The 14,989-nt window shown below is 43.0% G+C and overlaps 1 protein-coding gene across 3 annotated transcripts in view; it reads left to right on the forward strand.

Annotated features, from left to right (window-relative positions):
* PPARGC1B (PPARG coactivator 1 beta) overlaps window positions 1-14,989 on the forward strand; it is a 143,432-nt gene that overhangs the window by 94,512 nt on the left and 33,931 nt on the right. For all 3 annotated transcript variants that reach the window (XM_029583990.1, XM_029583989.1, XM_029583988.1), the window contains exons 10-12: window positions 2,924-3,045; window positions 4,608-4,762; window positions 6,561-9,314. In XM_029583990.1, coding sequence (XP_029439850.1) covers window positions 2,924-3,045; window positions 4,608-4,762; window positions 6,561-6,664 — 381 coding nt within the window. In that variant the 3' untranslated portion in view covers window positions 6,665-9,314. The remainder of the gene's footprint in view (window positions 1-2,923; window positions 3,046-4,607; window positions 4,763-6,560; window positions 9,315-14,989) is intronic.

Consider the following 14,989-nt stretch of genomic DNA (forward strand, 5'->3'; position numbering starts at 1 on the left):
AGTCTCTGTGGCAGCCAGCAGGGGGCTCCTCAGTGACTGGCAGAGGTTCTATGCTGAAATCCAGAACCTCCAGGGTAGAATTCTCTGAAATGCTCCCTGTTCCACGCGCAGGTCACCAGAGGCAGGCAGAGCTCCGGAGTCTCAATGTGTGGATGAGACGATAGTGCAAGGAAGAGGGATTCAGTTCTGTTAGGAACTGGGGAACCTTTTGGGGAAGGGGGAGGCTTTTCCGAAGGGACAGGCTTCACCTTAACCAGGGTGGAACCAGACTGCTGGTGCTAACCTTTAAAAAGGAGATAGAGCAGCTTTTAAACTAGAACAAAGGGGAAAGCCGACAGTCGCTCAGCAGTGCATGGTTCGGAGAGAGGTATCTTCAAAGGATACTAATGATGCATTAGAATTAGGGCATCCCGACAGTGAGGTTCCAATAATTAGAAAAGTAGTCCAAGTGCCTGTAACTAAAAACTCACCTGAGCTAAAAAATTCTAACTTATCCCTATCAATTAAAAAGCAGAATGAAAATACAAACAAAAAACAAACTTTGAAATGTTTGTATGCTAATGCCAGAAGTCTAAGAAGTAAGATGGGAGAATTAGAATGTATAGCAGTAAATGATGACATAGACTTAATTGGCATCTCAGAGACATGGTGGAAGGAGGACAACCAATGGGACAGTGCTATACCGGGGTACAAATTATATCGCAATGACAGAGAGGAGCACTCGGGAGGAGGTGTGGCGCTTTATGTCCGGGATGGCATAGAGTCCAACAGGATAAACATCCTGCATGAGACTAAATGCACAATTTAATCTTTATGGGTAGAAATCCCTTGTGTGTCGGGGAAGACTATAGTGATAGGGGTATACTACCATCCACCTGGCCAAAATGATGAGATGGACCCAAAAAACAGCAGGGTAGGCGATCCAGTGAAACCGTAGGAGAGCAACAAACAGAAGTATGCCACAAGAGCGTAACATTGGAACGTAAAGGCAGGAAGCCCAGGCAGATCAAAAAATGTTCTGGAGGTTTCATTTTTCTGTCTTGAGTTTTATCTTATTCCCAAGGAGGAATTGGGGTTTAAGGTGCCAGAAAGTGTGCTACTGCTGGGCTGCCGGTCGTTAAATACTCAGCCCGCACTGCTCTGCTACACTGAAAGGGCAAACACCCCACAGACAGCTGAGGAGGATAGGAGGATTAAAAAAGGGACGTGGCCTTAAAAGTTGCATGTCTCATTGCATTCAAAGCTGAAAATATAGGGTTACATATTCAGTCACTGGCCGGATAGCAAAGATAGCCAAATAAACTTATCTGGCTGACTTTGCAGGTATATTCAATAGTGTAGCCGCACTACTGAAAATAGCCAGCTACCTTAGAGTTAGACAGCTAACTATCTGGTTAACTATAGACAGCTCTTGGCCTAACCAGAGATAGCTAGATAAGTTATCCAGATAAAGTTTAGTCAGATAAGTGTCCAAATATTAATTAAGCCGGATAACTAGTGAGTTATTCAGCTAAATGCCTCTGAATATGAACCTTAATAGAAACACAATTTTTTTGGACAAGAAAGAAAGGAGACCTACAGGGATAAGACCACTAGAGGGAGAGCTAAAATGAGAGCTGGTACTGTGATAATCATAGGCTTGCTTGAGACAGATGTGATAATGCGATGGAAAGGGGAATTTTAATTGTGTTCTCTAACATTTCAAGGTATGCAACTTCTCACTAGCTCTCCCTTCTATGCGAGACTCTCCTCCTCGGCTGTGGAGTTGCCTGGTTTTACCTGCAGATCTTTGCTTTCCTCTGTTGCTTGTGTCAAAACATTACAGTCATGGAGATCTACGATAGTGTTTTATGATACGTTCATAAGATAAAATTTGCATATATGCATGCTTATGTGTGAACATACGTAATGACTGAAAGCATGGACTTTTCGTACCAATTTTAGAAAATGCATATGTATATTTTATGCATGGAAAAAAGTAGCACTTGCTTGCATAAAACCTGATGTACATACATACGTCAATATGCTTTAAAACGTGCATGCAGAATGGACATCACCAGTTTCCTGATTCCTCCACCAAGTCACTCAGTCCCTCTCCAGGTCATTGAGACCCTCCTGATTCTTCAGCCTGAACTCCCCCCTCCCCCCGTTCAGTCAGACCTCCCACCCAGCCCCCCCTCTCGGGGACACTTCTAGACCGCCCCTTTTTCATGTGTACACACGTACTTTTGATGTTTATATAATAGCGATCACGGGAGCAGAAGCTAATTTTATGCACCTAAATGCTTTCAAATTTTACCTCCGTTTTTTTTAAGGACCTATTCCTTTTTCATAATTTTATCCCAATCATTTTTTCAGATACCTTCGAGTAAAAATATTGTCAACGTTTCAGAGTTTCCCCAGCAAACAAAGCATTGCCAGGAAGCGGAAACAGCCGTGGAAGGGTCTTGCTAAGGCCACACTCTGGTGTCTGTGCATGAGCCAGTGGCCAGCCCTACACCGGACTCCATTAGCACAAAGTCTGTCACCATGGGCAAGCTGCCTCTCTGTCTATCTGTCCGTCCAAGCACTATATCCCATCTGCATTGAAAGGAGTATGAGGGGCTCCTGCAGGCAGGGCTCCCAGTCTGTCAGCACCTTGCCCTACACACACGCAACCATGAGATGTACCTGGGACCAGGTGTCAGGCCGAGAGAGAGGAATGTCTCTCCTCATTGGCCGTTACCTTCTGACTAGCTGGATGAAGCGGGCGAGGCACCTGCACTTGTAGCCTGGATATTGCCGCATCTCACTGATAAACTGGGTGCTGCAGCCCAGGATCCCACACCTATTTGTAACCTTGCCCTTGAGATTATTTCCAAGAGATCATTACAGGGGGCACCAATGAGAGCCGAAGAAAAGAGATTTGCTTTCTTCTCCGCAGGACGAAGGCCGCATGGTCTGTATCCGAAACCTGTCCAGGAGCATGAGCCCCAGCGAGCTGAAGCAAAGATTTGAGGTGTTCGGTGAGATTGTGGAGTGCAGAGTTCTCAGCAGAGGTAACAGGTGAGGGGACAGGCATGGAGAGACTGCTCCGTTGCAGGCTCTGAATAAGGAGCACAGAGAAGGATGCACAAGATTGTGAACTAGGCCTTTCATGCACCTCAAAGTCAAGGAATGGCCATGCCTGTCTGGCCAAAGAAAAGCCTCATTAGTATAAATCAGGAGTAGCCAGCTCCGGTCCTGGAGTGCCACAAACAAATCAGGTTTCCAGGATATCCACAATGAATATGTGTGAGATATATTTGGTTACAGTGGTGGCTGTGCATGCAAATATACCTCATGGATATATATTGTGCATATCCTGAAAACCTGACCTCTCTGTGGCACTTCAGGACTGATGATGCCTACCCCTGCTGTAAATAAACAGGATCTCCAGGTGTGCAGAGGGCACCTCAAAATCATCAAAAACATTTCAGTGCTGTTCTGTTTTTAAAGGAAAAGAGCCTTCTCCGGAGTCAGGGACTGTGTGGGCCCGGGTGTCCCTCCTGGGTTTTTTCTTCAGGACCTCTGACCGCCCCACGCTCTTTCATGTCAATGGCAGTGATCACTGGTTTATTTATTTATTTTATTTGTAAAATTAGATTCTTTTGGAATCACTTCTAAGGAGCCTCTAACTGGGTTTCTGCTGCTTCGCAGATTTTGTGTAAATAAATATGTAAAATAAAATATAGGGGTGTAAGACAATTCCTAACACAAATAATATTCCAACAGACAAAAAGGAATTAAACTGAACAATTTTATTACACTTTAAAGAGTAGTACAAAGTTGAACTGTAAATAGTTCACAAAAAAAGAGTATAAATATATTACAAAAAACGTATATAAATGAATAAATAAATATCACCCGCCCGTATGGCTTCTTTTGGGAGAAGAAGCCATGCAGGAAAAAGAACAAGGGCCTGTTGTAGGAAGATTATTTATGGGATTTGTGAATAATGCATCTCAGATGAAATAAATAAATCAGACGATAGGACTGTGGTTTTCATGGGTAGGGTTTACTAGATTTAAAGTTGGCAGGGCTGCTATTCTTTACTTCTCTGTCATTAATAGTTGCTTATTTTTAGCGGGATGTGTATGAATGGGATGTATGCATGGATGTCCATGTGACATGTATAATTCACACGGATTGTATGTTAGCACGATCTAAATTAAGGTGATATTCATTTATATACATTTTTGTAATATATTTGAATTTTATTTTTGTGAATTATTTACAGTTCAACTTTGTACTATTCTTTAAAGTGTAATAAAATTGTTCGGTTTAATTCCTTTTTGTCTGTTGGGATATTATGTGTGATAGGAATTGTCTTGTACCTCTATATTTTATTGTAGCATTTGTTTCCTGTGCTGGAGGGAGCTTCTGTATGTGTAATATATAAAATAAGCACATAGCTAAAAGCATGTTATCAATGTACAGTTCTTAGACGCAGTAAAATGAGGAAGAAAAAAGCAACAGGTTGGACTGTTTCAAAATGTTATGTGATTTTTTTTTCATTGCTAGTGAAACGTGAGTAGTACCAGAGCTGGAGATGATTTATCCTTTCCATTTCATTTCCCGTTACTCAGAGAGGACAAGTACGGCTTCATCACCTACCGCTGCTCCGAAGACGCTGCCCTGTCACTAAGGAAAGGGACCTCCCTGAGGCAGAGGAACGAGCCCTCCTTCCAGCTCAGCTATGGGGGCCACAGGCATTTCTTCTGGACTCGCTACACTGACCTGGGTAAGACAACAGCTGTTCCCCAGCTCCAGTCTGAAGCAGGGTGACGGCAAAACGCTTTCAAGGATGCCCAAAGGGGCCTTAGCTCTTGCAAGTAGTTTGATCATTTTCTGATGTCCTGTTTGCAAAATATAAAAGTAAAATAGCACCAAGCAAATCACCATCTTAGTTTCCAACAACCCATCAAGCAGTGCAGGAGATGATGTCATAGTGCTGCGCACCAGATGTGATCCACGCGAATATCAGGCACAGGTGAAAGCCAACACCAATCGCTGCAGTGCAGGAGAAGCTGGGACCTCGGCAATAGAGTTTAGTTTATTCAGTTTCATGGATCACATTTCTTACGAAAAAATCAATGCGATGCACAATAAAAATGAACATAAAATGCAATATAATAGTCATGCTAATTTGGAGGACAGGAACTGTCAAGAAGGACAGGGAAATACCTAAGGTACCTGAATGCAATCCACTGTGAAGTATCAAAAAGCAGAATATAAATACATAAAAAAAGATTCCTTTATCTGTGCTGCCAACCAAAATTCTGTGCAACTAGCGAATGGCCAGTCCATTCCAGATTTCTAGTGTTCTGGTGCTTTTTGTCCTAAATCGGGGAAGTGTTAGAAACCCAGGATTAACATTTATCTCATGCTGATCTTGCCCGAGTGAGTTCATTAGCAGCAGCTTTGCCTGAAACAGAGCGATGAAATCAGAGCTTTGTCTCAGACTGCGCACAGGGAACACGTGAGAATCCTTCTGTTTTCTAACTGAAAGTCCTGCTAGACCCCTAGAAAAATAAAAGTTATTCAACATCCATCTCTGGCACAGGCAAGGTGCGACATAAACCACTAAGAGGTCCCTTGAACAGAATATCCATTGGTACCAGTGCCATTTCCAGCTATGGCAGTCAGGCTAGTGGCAGACTTTAGAGGCATCCAGCGAAGCTCTGTTAACATCTGGACTTCCACATGCAGAGAGCAGATTCTATATTTATTATTTATTTTTAACTTTTATATTCCGATATTCTTGTACAGAATACAAATCAAACCGGCTTACAGTGAACAAAAAAGCCTCGCATGTGAGCGTTACATAGAACACTAAACAATGAATAAACTTTGAATAAATAACATTGAACAGATGGGAGACAATGATTGAAACCAAGGATGAACACGTTAATAAATGAGATACTAAGAACTTAGAGCTAGACTGATGAGCTATGTGACATTGCTCAAGAAGGTTAATAAATACATAGATAAAACTTCATTACAAAATACAATACTTGTTGGATACAATAAGGCAAGCTAAGATGCATTGGTTTGGCTAACGTGATGGTATGAGCTGGTGTCATCATTCTGGAAACGCTGATCTAAATAGCCATGTTTTGAGGGGTTTTTTTTAAGGATATCGGGCAAGGGTTATAGAAGTTAAATGATAAGAGCAGGATGCATGCCTTTACTTTGTAGTGCAGCTCTTATCTGCGTCAAGTCATGCAACATCCGACAAGAAAAAAAACACAAAAAACCCTAACCAAAACGTTGAAATTTGCATTGTCAAAAGATTTTGCAAACCAAGGAAGCCATCTGCAGAAACCACTGGAGAAGTAGAAGATAGCCAAGATCCCAGTGTCCATGCAGCCTTCCCAGAGAGTAAGTTACAGTCTCATAGTGCAGCCTTAGCTTTACGTGTGAGGGTAGGTATTGGTGATGGCCTCAGAGCCAGGGGATGGCGCCACTGTTGGTTGTTTTAGTACTGACTAGGTGGTCAGCGGCTGCCCATGCTCACACTCTCTCACTGTTGACAACAGATTCCAACGCAGGAGAGTTGTCCACACCTTCCCCGAAGAGCAAGTACGAATGTATGGATTTTGACAGCTTGCTGAAGGAGGCACAGAGGAGCCTGCATCGATAACAGCCTTAACCTTAGAGGAATACCTCAATACCTCAGTCAAGGCACTTCCAATATGTTTACGTTTTGAAAGAAATATATAAGTATAGAAAAACCAGAAAAAAACAAAGACTTTTACCCTTTAAAATTGCTGTTTACATTGAACAAAGCTGCTTCTGTTTGTGAGTTTCCATGGTGTTGATGTCCAAATGCCACACTGTAGTATCCCTGCTTCCCACTGGTAGTGTTCTGGGTGTCTGTAGACATTTTGTCACCCCCCTTCCCCCTCTCTGCCAGTAGTGGAACTGCAGCTGTGTTCACCGTTAACATTCGTGTCTGTAGTGTGTGAAGACGAAAACGTCAGTTGTGAATAGAATTGGAATTATAAACTAATTTTTAATAGAAGAACAAAAGTATATCCTTAAAGTGTATTTATGGTTCACAGGTACTGTATTTCAGATTTATTGTGCGTGTCCTTAATTTGATCTATGCAGTGTGATGAGGTGTTTGTCAGAGACCAGACAGAAGGTGGAAGGCTGGGACCGCGGCAGGGTCTCTGCTTCTCCTCCCTCCGTCTCTGTGCCTGGCGCCCAGCTTCATGCGTACGGGTCTCCGGAGCAGAGGGCAAGCAGCAGAGCTCAGAGGCCGTCTCTTCTTCTTCGGGAGCGTCTCCAGCTGCCTCTTCTGCTCCTCCTCGGGGGGGGGGGGGGGGGGGGAATTAGTGTTTTGCACTGCGGTGTTCACTTCTGCCTTCCGTGCATTCATTTTTTGGAGACTTTGTCCACATTCTTCTTGAAGGGACATCTTGAATCGGGGCATCCTGCAGTAGTGCTTCCCGTGTAAAGGCTAAGAAAAAACACGAGAATTTGGCATTGTCCTAAGTGGGGGCAGCTCGCAGCAATTCCTCCCCCCCCCCTCCCCATGGTCAGAGGCGCAGTTTCCGTTCCCTTCCTACCTGAGAGCAGAAGTGAATTACTCTGTCCTTCCCCGCAAGTTACAAATCAGCTGCTGCTTCTCAACAAAAGCCATCACTCGCCCTAAACCCGCAAGCCTTACTCTTGATTACAACTCCGTACATTCCCCTTCTCAATTTCCGAATCTTTTGGAAAAGCCATTTTTCCTGTGGCTGTGCCAGCGCTGCAGGGGGGACTCCCTCAGTCGTTTTGTAATGCCCCAGGGTATGCACCAGCAGCCATGACCCAGGCTGGGATTGAGGCTCTGTCTTTGGCAAACACCTCACGGTAGCTCTGTCTTCTTCTGCCCTACTGTCTCCTGCCAGCGATAATGTTTACATGTGATTGCTATGCGCTTACTGTAGAGTGCTTATCCTGCCCCCGTTAGGGTGGGCAGGGTACTGCGCCGTGCCGTGCTGATATTCCAGAGAAACGAGCAGTGAAAGTGTCGGTACATGCAGCAGTTTACTTAGATTACAAAAAGTAAAACACGTCAAATGTTAGAAATGTGCTATATAAGCAAGGACGATGTCTTTTGAGTGACTCGCACTGCAGCCAGGGTGGGCTGATTCTTTCCTCCCTCCGCTCTGTGACCTCGGCGCCGCTTCCCTCCCTCCCCGGGCAGCAGAGGAGCTGCGAGGGATTCTCAGCTTGCGAGAAGAGCTCTGAGAGGAAGCCGTGGCTGGGCTCACAGGATATAAAGAGATGCAATAAGTGAGATTTGTTTTGCCTGAGGCCTTTATAGAATATTGTTTCTGCCAGAAAATGTATTCCGCACTTATGCAGCCGTGCACACCTGTGCCCAGGACACGCAGACACGCACAGCCGTGTGCTCCCTACAGCCATGTACTCAGTGGGGTGTGCGTTACACCTCTGAATGTAAACCAAAAGAGGCTGATGCTTGTGAGGAATGCTTCAGGCTAGAGCTAGCAGCCATCAGCCAGTCAAGAAATGGATCGTAAAATTGCAAAGCACAGTCACTTTCTAGTGCTGGTGCTTGTAGCACTCACAGGTTTGGTGTGATTTATATAACATTAGATTAAGCCATTTTACTTTTTTATAGCAATACTGTCAGGCCTGTACTCTGCTCCAAAGATTATAGCCTGCTTCTAGGAGGTGTGAGGAGGGATGCTCATGGTAGGCTGGAGAGGTGAAAGATTTCCTGGTCAATCAGATGTAAATACGGACTGTGCTGGAGAAATCTATGCAGAGGCAGAGATGGTGCTGGGAAGCTGAGTCCGCAGCTGTATTGTCCGTTCACGGTTCCCATCAGATGGGAAGTGACTTCTCCAGAGAGAACATGAATCCGGAAGGGGGGGCTTTGCACATCAGAGATGGAAGACGCCAGCATTTGAGAGAGTGATCAGAAATATCAGACATCTGGCCTGCCGGCTTTGTGGCTGTGTCTGAAAACTGGTGGGCAGGTTACTTCTGTGGCATCTGTGACTCGTCCCTCATCCCCTCTGCTGCTGAGTATGCAAACCTGTGGTTCTGCCGCTCAGTGGGAGGGGAACGGACCCTCTCCTCACCAGAGCTTAGTTTATTCTGCACAGAGGGCCTTGCTCACTACTCCCAGTGCTGTGGGAGGGACCTGATCCGTGACTCTAAGCTTTTCTGCAAGCTCCTTCCTCAGCTAGAGAGGAGCACTGAGCCCCGGGGGACGCCTGGGCTGTAAGGAGCACTGAGAGCAATGGGGCTGGCAATGCAATTTCTTCTCAAAGGTAAAAACTGATTTGGGGGAAAGGGGAGGGGTTGGGGGATAACTGCTTTCCTATTTATAATACGTTCACTTTTACTTTTTTAAAGGACACTGCTAATAATTGACTAAATAATGGAAAATGAAAATATGAGGATTATTTTTTTGTTTTCAGGTTGGTAGAGGTTTTTGATATTTCCCTTTTCTGTTCCCTTATGGCTTTATTTATGTACTAAATTCCTGGGAATGTCCTTATTCTTTCTCTTTTTATTTCTAGTGGGATTTAACTGTCTATCTTATAAAAAAAAAAAAGAATGTCTTCTTGTATTTTTACATGGTCAGATCCTATAGTTTCATAGATAATTTAACCAAAATTGATCAATGAATTATTATTATTATTATTATTATTACTACTCTCCTCCAGCGAGTACAAAGTGTCTATTTTGAATTGTGTAAATATTTTCTGGGCTGATTCCTTTGATTTCCAGACTTTCCTCTCCAGCTCGGAAGATTCTTGTTTACATCACAAAAGACTGTAGAGTTTCTACACTCATGTCTTGTAAATAGTAGAAGTGATCTGCTTATAAATAAAACTACGACATACAAATGCTATAACTTAAAAGTGCCTCACTTGTCATTTTGTTGTTTATTTGAACTTTGCAAACACAGGTCCTCTTTCATATGCTACGAGGGATAGCAGAATGCATTTGTTTTGCGTGGGAGGGGGCCTCCTCTCCTCCCCCTCACTCTGTCCTGCCCTCCACCGGTTTCTCTCTCTTCCTCCCCCCCACCCCATACCGATCAGCGACAGGAGGAGGAGAGCGGAGGAACCTCAGGCATATATATATATATGAAGGTCATAGATAAATCTCTTTTATTATGCAAAGAAACGCTGTATCGAGGAAGTTGTGTCTAGAAAATATTTTAACAAACATTCCTTCTAAATATATTTCAGGATCAAGCAAGTACTCCAAAGCTTTAAGTTGTTCTTGTCCTCAGTCACTCCTCAGTGAACCAAGTTTCCATGCGCTGCACTCACGTTTTTTTTCCTTTTAACCTTAAAATTGATATTTTGGCTTCCTTCTATGCTGTGCCGTGTAACAGCTGCTCAGAGGACGGCAAAGAGGCACGGCTGGCTCCTGAAGTCGCTGCAGAAAGCCTTGTGTGTCTGCTGCATGCAAAAGCCAAACTTTAAAAGCAAGCAGTGGGCACCCGGCCAGTGTGCATGCTGTACACGAGATGTAATACATACAGGTGTGACACAGTCAGTATATACATTGCTTGCATGTACACAAACACATGATGCACAAAGCCTTATTTTCAAAGATGCTGAGCATAAGTTAGGTGCCTACAAAATGTCTTTGAATTTAAGTGCCTAACTTAGGCCAAGTATAGGGATGACCTAACTTCAGACATCTGACTTAGGTGCCCTGGAAATCAGTGCTGAGTTGCAAAGTTTGGTTCCCCACTCTGTCCCTGTCTCCTTTTTATGGACCTAAATTTAGGTGCTGAGCTGAGGAAATTTATTAAATTCAAAAGTCTGGGTGGCTAGGATTTTTGAATATTTGGCTTTCAGAGACAAAGAGATCCGCATTCAGAAAGCTGCTGAAGGGGTAAGTGTGATAACTTTTCCTGGATATTTAGTGGAACTTATCCAGGTGAGTTTTCTGCTGAATATCCAGGTAACTTCACCTGGATAAACTTCAAACCTGCTATTTGTGTGTATCTGATGAGTCTGCGCAAATTTACCTGGACAGCACTTACTATGGCGCTATCCAGTTAAATGTGTTAGCCCACCCTCAGCATGGCTTATGACCAGGTAACTACACAAAAACATTTTGTGCAGACAGAGCTACCTTTCATATTGCTACTCTTATAAACCAGGCCAGTGCTCTCCTGGGCTTTGACCGGCTGAGGACAGTAGTCCAAGTGCTTGCATTCACACGTCAGAACCACTGTAGCAGCCGTTTGCAAGGATTCCCAAAAAATAAAAATATTTGTATTGTCTTCAATTAGTTCAAAATTCAACATCAAGGGACAGCCCTTCTGTGCAGGTTTCATTGGCTGTATAGGTCATCTTCCTGTCCAGGATATCTGACCTCCGGTTTAACACCCAATATCCCGAAGCCTGCTCTTTGGTCATCTCAGTACTCTTTTCACCTGACCTCATCCCGAGAAAGGCTCCTTGTTTAGCTATGTGGGACATTCCCTCGCGTTCCCTTAGGAGCCCGGGAAGGAGGGACATGGTCTGGCGTTTTAGAAAGGCCTCCGCTGAATGAGAGGTGAGGTAGCTGCTTTTGCCATCCAGCTAATTATTGTCAGGTAACGATGTTAAAATATTACAGCCACTATCAAAAACTCTACAGCTGAAGGTCGGAGGGCTTATCATTTTACACTTCATTAGCATGTTTTTTGCCTGTAACATTACAAAAGTGTGCACATTAAAATGCTGCTAGCATGCATCGTACACCTAGCCTGAGCATTTTTTTTGTGCATGTGTCTGCGAGTTTAAGTGCACCCTGGTACTCCGGCCTCTCAGAATGAACACCTCACACAAATACGCACACACAAGCGGCATACTTGTGCCAAACACAATCACTTCCACAGTTTGTGTGAGCAGCTTAGCTACTAAAAAGCTTCACAAAGGAGCCAGATGTATCTGGGAACTGTCGGGGTTTCACCGGGAGATCTCCAGGTTTTGTTAAATTGCTGGCTCTCCGAACACACACTGAAAATCTCCAGGCACTGGCTGAATCAGCCCAGGAGGAGAAAGTGGTGGCAGCTGAATTGTATTTATTTATTTTATTTATTTGTTAGGCTTTTATATACCGCTGTTTAGACTAGCCATCACAACGGTTTACAAACATTTAAAACATATACAAATTCAAGTAAAATAAAACAAACAAAATCAAAATTTTATCCTAAAACATAGTAAAGCAAGCATAAAAAGCATAATGTGATTCTATGGTCTTAAAAACAATTAATAAATCAATTAAAATGTATAAATTAAATAAACTAGTCAATAATAAAACAAAGCACTATGTAAAATTGTGGTCTTAAGAACAATTAATAAACCAATTAAAAGTGTACAAACTAAATAATAGTCTATAAAATTGTGGCAAATAAAATAGCAAAAGATTTTTAACCAATGCCTGCTTTGAAACTGCCTGCTCAAATAGCCAGGTTCTGATCGCTTTTTTAAACAGTTTAAAATCATCTTGCAATCTTATTTTATTTATTTATTTATAGATTTTTCTATACCGGCATTCGAGATTAGGAACCCCATCATGCCGGTTTACAAATAACAAGAGGGTGTGCACAAAAACAGAACATAAACAAGTGCAAAGAAATAAAAGTTACATTACAACTGGGTCATAAAACTGGGGAGAGAATTAGAATAAGATAGTTGAGTAGTAAAGATGAATTATTTACATTAATAATTTACATAATATTGTGTAGTGTCTTATAAGATGTTACTGTCTTTCAATATGGATCTGGGAAGGCTTGCTTAAATAGCCATGTCTTAAGCCTTTTTCTGAAAGTAGGAAGGCATGGTTCTTGTCTTAGATCGGGAGGAATAGAGTTCCATAGTGAACTCCACTATGGAACTCTTAACTCCACTGGTAAAGTGTTCCATAATCTAGGTCCCACAAGATATAGAGGTTCTCTTTCTAACCGAGCTGAGTCTAGCTGGAGACACTGAGAGGACTGAACGTAACCCATGGCTACCGCTGCTCCAGATGTTAGCGGCTGGTGGAGTCATTTGCGCACCAAGTCCCCCCCCCTCGGATACTCTACATCAATCAAGCAGGTTTGAATAAAGTATCAGAGGAAACATTTTACATCCAATGAACTGCTGAAGGACAAAGGGTCCCATGGTATGAAGCTGGAGGGATGTGAGAGAATGCTTTTATCATTGGGAGCGAGGTGGACACCCGGAACAGACAGGAGCCAAATCATGCATGGGACTGGCATGAGGGAGAGAAAAAAAATAATTCACAGACCGGCCCATACAGTACAGTGCGTTCCTGCGGAGCGCACTCTTAACCCGCGATTGGACGCGTGTTTTCGATGCTTATCCCTTATTCAGTAAGAGGTAATAGCGTGTCGAAAACGCGCGTCCAACCCCCCCGAACCTAATAGCGCCCGCAACATGCAAATGCAGGTTGATGGCCCTATTAGGTATTCCCGCATGATTCACTAAGTAAAATGTGCAACCAAGCCACACATTTTACTTTCAGAAATTAGCGCCTACCCAAAGGCTGGTGTTAATTTCTCTCAGCACCGGGAAAGTGCACAGAAAAGCAGTAAAAACTTCTTTTCTGTGCACCCTCCGACATATTAAGTCGGAGGCCCCAAAAAAATAAAAAAATAAAAATTTAAAATGGGCCCGCGGCTTGCGGGTTGAAAACCGGACGCTCAATTTTGCCAGCGTCCGGTTTCTGAACCCGTGGCTGTCAGCCAGAGGGAACCATGTCTGTCACCACTACACCAACTCGACTCCCTGGTTACAATTGTGGTACTTTAACTATTCAGTATTCTTTTCCATCTGGCATTCAAACAGAAGATCATCCAAACCCAGGGGCATTGTATTGTGCAACAACTCGAGTGGCATATTTACCTAACAATAAGGAGGGACAAGAAACTCTGAAGCAGCTGCTTAAGAGCGCCTTTGATCATAAATTGATTTTCACAGTGGGGCAGTCCTGTACTACTTTATTCAACAACGTCATCATCTGGAATGATATCAGCCACAAAACCAATATGAATGGTGGGCCATCAGGGTATGGCTACCCTGACTGTGACTACCTGAAGCGTGTCCGAGAAGAGCTGAAAGCAAAGGGAATTGAATAGTATAATAGAGAGCAAATGATACCTAAATATAATCCACTGACCGGTCATGAAAGGCAGAATATAAATCAGAAATTAAATCAATCTTTGATGTGTATTTTGGTTTTATTTATTTGTAAAATTCCTATAGCCCACATATTCCATGAGTCAGTTCACAGCAGCTTACAGTGTATTTACATAAAAAATGGAATAAACTAAAAAAATATATGTATTTACATAATAAAAATGACATACAACGAAATAAAATTACAAATTCAAAAAAGAAAAAAGAGGGAGGAAAACCTCATTACTAAATGCCTGCTCAAAAACGTGCAACTGACGCGCTCTCTTGAAGCTTTTTAAAGACTGCGCTGTGCATATAGTTTCAGCCAGAGAGTTCCATGGTCGTGGACCCGCCACAGGAAATGCTCTATTTCTCGTGATTTCCAGCTTGGTATCTCCAGCAAGTTTTGTCCATGGACCGCAGCTAGCTTGCTGGTTTATATAATCTGAGAGTAGATGCAAGCCAGGTTAAAGAATCATTGGCTAACAGTTTGTAAATCATGCTCAGAATGTTATATTTTGATCTCCATGTAACTGGTAGCCAGTGAGTCTACGTTTGCATCCTACTGATGCCCTCCTGCTCTTATGCAATTGCACTGGCTGCCAGTTACATGGAGATCAAAATATAACATTCTGAGCATGATTTACAAACTGTTAGCCAATGAATCTTTAACCTGGCTTGCATCTACTCTCAGATTCAGAATTTTGCATGATTCTGTGTTTAAATTGAGGAGTTGCCTGAATAAAAATACAATTGTTACAGTAAAAATCCTGACCAGAAATTGAACTTATTCTTGCGCTTGTCAT

Source organism: Rhinatrema bivittatum, chromosome 18, assembly GCF_901001135.1.
Source record: "Rhinatrema bivittatum chromosome 18, aRhiBiv1.1, whole genome shotgun sequence".
NCBI classification, from domain to species: Eukaryota; Metazoa; Chordata; class Amphibia; order Gymnophiona; family Rhinatrematidae; genus Rhinatrema; species Rhinatrema bivittatum.